The sequence below is a fragment of the Neophocaena asiaeorientalis genome, unplaced genomic scaffold (assembly GCF_003031525.2).
Source record: "Neophocaena asiaeorientalis asiaeorientalis breed wild unplaced genomic scaffold, Neophocaena_asiaeorientalis_V1.1 scaffold204, whole genome shotgun sequence".
NCBI lineage: Eukaryota > Metazoa > Chordata > Mammalia > Artiodactyla > Phocoenidae > Neophocaena > Neophocaena asiaeorientalis.
Window position 1 is genome coordinate 3,802,883 of NW_020173922.1, and position 8,501 is coordinate 3,811,383.

At 42.4% G+C, this 8,501-nt stretch overlaps 1 protein-coding gene across 1 annotated transcript in view; it reads right to left on the bottom strand.

Moving 5' to 3' along the window:
• HSPA9 (heat shock protein family A (Hsp70) member 9) overlaps positions 1–7,801 on the bottom strand; it is an 18,560-nt gene extending 10,759 nt beyond the window's left edge. Inside the window, 9 exon segments of the mRNA XM_024752242.1 lie at positions 871–963; positions 2,122–2,284; positions 2,765–2,871; positions 3,233–3,306; positions 3,835–3,959; positions 4,936–5,117; positions 5,943–6,030; positions 6,265–6,323; positions 7,616–7,801. Of these exon segments, the coding sequence (XP_024608010.1) occupies positions 871–963; positions 2,122–2,284; positions 2,765–2,871; positions 3,233–3,306; positions 3,835–3,959; positions 4,936–5,117; positions 5,943–6,030; positions 6,265–6,323; positions 7,616–7,696 (972 nt within the window). The 5' untranslated portion in view covers positions 7,697–7,801.
• Positions 7,802–8,501: the final 700 nt, after the last annotated feature.

Here is an 8,501-nt window from a genome sequence, read left to right on the forward strand (position 1 = left end):
TGAGAGGCCCGCATACAGCAAAAAAAAAAAAAAAAAAGTATTTTCATTAGTGTCCACCTCCCCAAACCACATTATAAACTCAAGGGTAATAAATGCTTCTATAAATTTAACCTACAGACTTACAATCACACATGCACAAACATTAATGTACAAAGGTGGTCAATACACCTTGCTATAATAGCAAAATGGTGGAAAACAATCCAAATACCTATTAATAGGATAGAACCACAGTAAAACTAACCAACGTCCCGTTTCATAAAGTGACAACCCCTGGGAAGAATTATAAGCTATCCTGTGGTAGTGCCACATATTTCGACCCCAACCATCGTGCTGCAAATTCTGACAGCAGGACAAGGGAATACCATCAACTTCATGGATGACCCTGTACAGCTTTGTCACTCCTTATAGCTGCTATTAAAAAGAAAAAAAAAAAAAAAAAAAGAAAAAGAAAATCCAGATGTGACTGAAGGTCACCCACTTTACCAACACAATGACAGATGCTATAAATACCTCTTCCCTTCCCAGAGTGCTAAAGTTGCTCCAGTTCTGAAAGATGAAGCCTCCCTTTGCCTTAACCACTAAGAACAGAGTAACAGTATGTTAGGTCTGTGTCAGGGATATAGCAAGATGGCAGGAGATCTAATTCCAGGTTCTCAGGTGGCAGCAGGAAAGCAAATCATAACCTCTGATTTGGGTGCTTCAGCTCACCAAAAAACATAATGCTCCTTTGCTAATGGAAAGGCTTTTTATCACCAACCAGAAAGCTGTTAAAAGAAATCTGACTGACATTATGCCAATTAGAATATGCTATTCGAGTAAACTCAGGCTGAAAAGATCCATCAAGACTGGTGGAATCTGTCCACGTCTCACCTGCACAGATGAAGAGAGTTCACACTTGGCCTTCTCAGCGGCTTCCCGAACCCTTTGAAGCGCCATGTTGTCTTTGGTCAAATCAACCCCTGTCTACAAAGTGAAGACACACAATATATTAATGTTAAGAAAATAAATGCTACTTAAATTGCAGTGGTAAAGTGTAACAAAACAAAATAGAGCCACACCTTTATAAACAAGCAGAAATTACTTATTGCCTTTAAAAATCTATAGGAAAAAAGAAGACCTACTTTGAAAAAGAAATGTGTCTGGAGTTAGAGGATGAACTGTTCTCAGTTCTTTCCAGCTGCAGAATTCTAGCTCAAAAAAGGAGTTCCCATAATTCCTTTTCCAAAGTTTGCTTTACACCACTTCCCTTTTATATAAGATCTACTTTAATACCTGTTTTTGCTAACCAAATGAAATCTAAAAAGGATTTTCACTTTTACAAAAAAGGCAAAAAGGACAAATAATGTTCAGCGTTTGCTTTGCAGCGAGCCATTCCAGAGGCAGTGTGCACCCCAAGCTCCTTCCCCAGTAACTACACTTACTTGAGCACCAAACCACCACCATATCTTTGAACTGTCTGTGAGCATACAACCATTTATGTTGTGCATCCGTTAGCAAAATGTGTAGCTTCACAACATTTCAGCTTATCAAAAGTTTCGCAGGCTCAATTTTCAGATAGTGAGGGAAACCTACACAGTCATCCCTTGGTATCTGTGAGGAATTGGTTCCAGCAACCCCTGTCAAATGCGGATACCCCAAATCCAAAGATATTCAAAGTCCCTTATATAAAATGCCGTAGTACTATTGTACACCAGGTGCTATAGCCTTTTTTTTTTTTTTGTGGTACGCAGGCCTCTCACTGTTGTGGCCTCTCCCGCTGCGGAGCACAGGCTCCAGACGCGCAGGCTCAGTGGCCACGGCTCACGGGCCCAGCCGCTCCGCGGCATGTGGAATCCTCCCGGACCGGGGCACGAACCCATGTCCCCCGCATCGGCAGGCGGACTCTCAACCACTGTGCCACCAGGGAAGCCCGTTATAGCCTTTTAATTGTTGTTTGTTTCCAATTTGAAGCTACAATAACCAGAATAGTTCAGAGCACCCATGGAACTAAAATGCAATTTCAGTGGCTTATTCAACACTCTCTTAAGGGAAAAAAAAACCGTAAAACAAAGCAAATAGCTGTCCGAACAAAGAAATTCTCAGTATTCCAATGTGTACATATTAACCACACCGGTAACTAACCTCTCTTTTGAACTCCTTCACAATGTGACGCAGCAAGGCCTGGTCAAAGTCTTCACCACCTAAAAAAGTGTCTCCATTGGTGGATTTCACCTCAAATACTCCTTTCTGAATTTCCAGTATGGAAATATCAAAAGTTCCACCACCTAAATCATATACAGCAATGCTAGAAAGGAAAAAGTCCGTCAGGAACAAAACTCATCACAGCATATGGATTTCAGTAACCAAACCAACATAAATTTGGCTATTTCCCCCCCAGGTATAATTATGAAAGTTGACGACTGCATAAGTGACGTATGTCTTAACAGGTGGCCCTAATAGCAACATGTAAAACATACATACAGTTAAAATTGAAATGTTAAAAAGCAAAAACCACTCTTTTGGATGAATACTTGCCAACAGGCATACCAAGGGGAAAAAATGACCACAGCCAGTACTTTAAAAAGAAAAAGTAATCAAGGGACAATCTTGAAATGAATGAAAAACACAGACCATAAAAGCCTTGGGAAAAGGTCAAGGCAGTACATTTCCAGTCTAAGTATAAGGCTCAATCACCATGAAATCAAGATGATGATTTAGGGTAAGTTTCAAGGTTCCATGCACTTAAGTCTCACAAATCTAGGTGGAATTCACTGCACAAACTTACATTTTGTCTTCTGATTTGTCTAGACCATAGGCCAGAGCAGCCGCTGTGGGTTCATTAATTACCCGAAGCACATTTAGTCCAGATATCTGGCCAGCATCCTTAGTGGCCTATAAAAAAAGAAAAAAGCATTTTCCACCGTGTCCCAGGTACCACTAATTTCCTGAATAAAAATGCTAATTGGGGGGCTTCCCTGGTGGCAGCAGTGGTTAAGAATCCTGTTGCCAATGCAGGGGACAGGGGTTCGAGCCCTGGTCCAGGAAGATCCCACATGCCGCAGAGCAACTAAGCCCTTGCTCCACAACAAGAGAAGCCACCGCAACGAGAAGCCCACACACAACAATGAAGCGTAGCCCCTGGTCGCTGCAACTAGAGGAAGCCCATGTGCAGCAACCAAGACCCAATGCAGCCAAAAATAAATAAATAAATAAATAAATAAAATAAATTATTAAAAATGATAATTAAACTCACCTGTCTCTGAGAGTCATTGAAATACGCTGGGACGGTGATCACAGCATTTTTTGCTGTATGCCCCAAGTAATTTTCTGGAAAAGCAATCAATGAAAATCATTCATAAGACCCTATCAGATGAAACAGGCTACAATTACTAATGTAGCCTAACAACCTGTGTCACTCTCTTGAGGTCACAAACAGCACCCAATAGTTTTTAGCATATGACCTAACATGAAGAGACCTTGTAGGAAAACACTCCAATTTTAAAAATCCAAGATCTCACCTTTAACATGTTAGTGAAGGCTCACTAGCTATAGTTTTAGATTTAAAAGAGCCACTAGTTTCTTAAATGGGAAGTTTTACCTAACAGATACAAAAGCTTAATGTGTAGTCTTTTGATTTCCCTTCTGGAAAAAAGAAACAAGCAAGCCACCATTAGGAAAACTTGGAAGAGAAATTCAATTTGTAGGGAAAGAGTAATAAAGTTTTGCCATTCCTAGGTATTCTGTATAAAAGCCACTGCAGACCCATCCAAAGGACACTGAGGTATGGAAGCCAGTGATCTCAGAGGAATCATGCTATTCTCTAAATTTTCCCAGATATGAACTAAGCTATCTCACCTGCAGTCTCTTTCATCTTCATCAACACAAATGCTCCAATCTGACTTGGGGAATAGAGTTTTCCATGAGCTTCAACCCAGGCATCGCCATTAGAGGCACGGACAATTTTAAAAGGAACATTTTTACTGAAAGACACAAAAATTATATTTAAGAAACATGCCAGCCCAACCTACCATGAGGTTACCATACACCATGAAAGCCCATCTTCCACCCCAAGAGATCCATGGCCAACAAATGAGAACTTCAGGAATTTGTTTAATGAAAACCTTTAGAAAGCACTCATTAACATATAAAAACATCCTGATGAATTGAAACATGAACATTCTTCTCACCAAAAATTTTTGCAGCTGCTTTGGAAAGCAGTTATAGGTATATAGGTATATATGACCTAGCGATTCCATTACTAGATGTCTACCCAAGAGAAATGAAAATACATGTCCACACAAAAACCTATACACAGGGCTTCCCTGGTGGCGCAGTGGTTGAGAGTCCGCTTGCCGATGCAGGGGACACGGGTTCATGCCCCGGTCTGGGAAGATCCCACATGCCGTGGAGCAGCTGGGCCCGTGAGCCATGGCCGCTGAGCCTGCACGTCTGGAGCCTGTACTCCGCAACGGGAGAGGCCACAACAGTGAGAGGCCCGCGTACCGCAAACAAACAAACAAAAAAAAACACCCCTATACACAAAGCATTATTCATAATAGCCAAAAAGTAGAAAGAACCCAAATGCCCATTAACAAACAGATAAACAAAATGCAGTATGTATGCATACAATGGGATATTATTTGGCCATAAAAAGGAATGAAATACCGATACACGCCACAACAAGGATGAACCTTGAAAACATCTGATCAGTATCAAGATGGCGCCTATGCCATTATCTACCTTATGTGTTTACCGCCAATTTATGTGGTCCAGGAATGACTAGCCAGATCTTCATGTATCATGTCACGCATAGCAAAGACCTAATCTGTGAAGGCAGAATTGAATTTTTTGAAGGAGATACCCTTTTGGTAGGAGCAGGGCCTGTCCCAAGAGATCCTGCTGGTACGATTCATCTATTTAGCCTTTGCATATAAATACATTTTTGCTATTACTCACATGTCTTTTTGAACTTCTGGGTCATCATATCGCCGGCCAATGAGACGCTTGGTAGCATAGAATGTGTTGTTTGGGTTGGTGACAGCCTGTCGCTTGGCCGGCATGCCAACAAGTCGCTCACCATCTGCTGTAAAGGCTACAACTGAAGGGGTGGTTCTGGCACCTTCAACATTCTCTAGCACCTAAAACTCCCAAGATAGGACAGAGAATGAGGTTCCAGTCACCATTACTGTCTTTGTACCAATCATTTAAGACACAAAACAAATACTAAAGAACAGTACTAATGGGCATACTTTTCTGCTCTGTGAATGTTGATATAGTAAGCAACTACTATTGCAGATTCAAACAACCTACAACTAAGAACATCCAAGAAACAGGAATAAATATAAATCACATCTTTCATACTCAATGTGTGGACAACGTAATCTTTCCTTCCATATAGAGAGTTAAATCTACTTCTGATTTTTTGGTGATGCCTATGAGTTTCAGGCATTAAAAAAAACTGCCAACAAGGAATTTAAAAATCCAGGTGCTCCAAATATTCTTGAGGAGAACCCGGTGGGAATAAAGATTTCACAAACAAAGCAGGAACAGCCTCTACTTCCTCTAGAAGGAAGTAAAAAACATGCCTTACTTAGGATGCAGCCTATGCATTATTTGGAGCTCCACTTGCTTCTAGACTGTTCCTGCACCTTTAGCCTTTGTTTAACTGACTTACAAAAAAGCAGAACGTTAATTACAGAAGTAATCAACAGCACAAGTCATCCCAATGGGTCCTAATGGTAACTTAGTAGTCTTACATCTATACTAGGACACACTTAAATCCTGGGAAGTCAAATCCATTCATTTATTACCAGCATACAATTAAGCACAAAGATTCACCTCACAAGAGTCTTAAGAATTTAAAAGCAGCTTTGAAAATGTCCCTTATCTAAGCCAAAGGACGCAGAATTCTGAATTGTGTACTGGTTACCACTACATGATCCAGAGCTTCCAATCATGCTCACCTTTGCTTGTTTACCTTCCATAACTGCCACACAGGAGTTGGTAGTACCCAAATCAATACCAACAACTGCTCCCTTGATTGCTTCTGATCTGTAAGACATTTAAAACAATGCTATGATTAATTATCTTAACAGTTATCTCCAAAATGGTTGTAGAAAAACATAAGAAAACAATATTTGTTACTGTGGCAAAATGCATACTCTACAAATAAACTTAGCTGTGTCTTTTTTTCTGAGTGAAGTAATTAATCACAAATTTAGAGACCATTGCTCTGGGGCTTAACATTTGTTATCTTAATGCTAAAGGAAACGAAATTATACTTACGCATAGTCCCGCCTTGAAACAATTCTAAAAGCTTCATGACTAAAGCCATTCCATCCATCCTTAAAAACAAACAAAAAAATGGATCAGCCATGAACTACACATGAAAACTTGAGCTTGTTTTAATTATTCTTCTGAAGAATACATCAAAGGTTGAGACTTTCATTCTGTTCACTGAGTGGTTACCATGTATAAAATATACTGAAATAAAATATTTCATATCTAAGAGACATTATGGTACTGAAACAAACAAGCCTAATAAAGTACAAATTTTCCCAATGAAATCAGAGAAATAAATTGATATAAAATTATCTTGAATTACATTACCAAAGGGTCTCTCAACCTTGGCACTATTGATTTTGAACAGAATCTTTGTTGGGAGCTGGGCCGTTCTATGCACTGCAGAATGTTTAGCATCAACTTGGGCCTTTACAACTAGAACCTAGTAGTAGCATGGCTACCCAGGTTGTGACAACCAAAATTATTTCCAGACTGTGCCAAATATCCCGTGGAGCAGCAAAAATACATTAAAATACTACTCAATTTCATCATCAGGAGCAGTGTCTACCTAAGACCCACATATGTTATGTGTTGCAGGTACAGATTTAACTTAATCAGAGACATTTCCCCTGACCTTGACAAGTTGCTGCTTTAAGGGAACTAGAATTGGTAATTTTGTGAAGTCAGTTTACGAGGGGAAAAAAAAAAAATGTCAGGAGTGGCTTCCCATCAGTGTCAAAGACCTTTATTACAATCTCATCTCAGGCTACTTCCGAGTCTTCTTTTACCCAACCTGAGTGCAAAGAAATACAATTCCTGTTTCCCCAAAAGGTATGTTTTTAGTCTTACACGATAATGAACAACTATTCCATGGCCTTTTCCTGATTTGCTCATTTTTTCTGAAATAACGGAGAACAAAATTCTGGGGAGCTAACTAGTCAAATGTTCGTAAGCAAGAAAATCAGAGCTTGATTTTTAATTTACTGCTCAGATGCTCTTCCTTCCTTCGGTGTATCATAGCAACAGGGTCCCCGCACAAGTCTGCATTTCACAGTGAACAATCGTCCTTCTACTCAAGACCTCAAGACCAAAACTATAATCGTCTCAAAAGGACTAATCAAGACCACTGCCCACTACTCGATGAGATAAAACTCTAGGCTCCCAAGGAGTGTGACTCAGCAGGGCCTGAAACAGGAACGCAAAACCCTGAATGAGGCCTTGAACCGGCAGCACTGAATACTGAACGTCCGTTATTTTCCGTCTCTCCCCGAGGATTCTGACCCCGAAGGCCGCGGCCTGCCGCACTGAGTCCCAAGGCCGTGAGCCCCTCGGGGAAGGCCCAGCAGTCCCTTACCTGGTGGCGGGCGGCTGGGGGGCCCCGGGAGGCTGCGGCGCCGACAAGACGAGCTACTGCGGCTCGGCTGGCGCTTATCATGGCTGCTAAATGGTGGAAATACGAGACAGCAAACACGCGCTCCGACCACCGAGAATTGCGCGGCGCGGTGATGCTAGCGCTTCTGGAAACCTCCAACTACGTGAGGCGGGGGGCGGGGTTTGATCGCTGCGGCCTGGAAGCCCGCTCTTCCGCTGAGGCGCCGCCCGCGCTGCCTGATAAGAAAATGCCTGAACGCTGCTTCCGGAGTCAGGGCCTATGGCTAATACGCTTCGGGGCATGATGGCAGGTTAAAGCGTGTCCTCCCGTGCCAGCTGCGGCAGGTCTGGGCTCCGTGACAGACCAGGAGGCTAAAAGCGGTATAAGGCAGAACCGTGGACAACCCCGGTCCTCGGAGGCAGAAAAGACTCAAGGTCACACGGGATAAATTGAGAACAGTCTCCTTGCGTCAGTTGCCTGAGAGGAGGGGCCTGTTGCGCCTGCGCAACTGGGATCCTACTGAGGGCCTGGAGCGCATGTGCGCAGGGAGTGGCGGAGACCGGGGAGGAGTCTAACTAGAGCTGTCATAGGACGCTCCAGCTCACGTGAGTTTGGTCCCAGCGTTGCCCTGGGAGAGCCCCGGGCGGATACACGCTCTACGCGAGTTGACGTTTCCTCCTCGCGGAGGGCGCCATTTTGTACTGCGCCTTTGTTCAGTGTGCACGTGGGGTTCAAAATCTTGGTAGTTCAGCCTCGTTGTTTCTTCGTCTTCTGACCGATTGTTGCTATTGCAGTAACTTGAAATAAACCCACATATGCAGACTTTCGACAAATCCTTTCAGAGTTTTACCACAGAGACCTTGGGTTT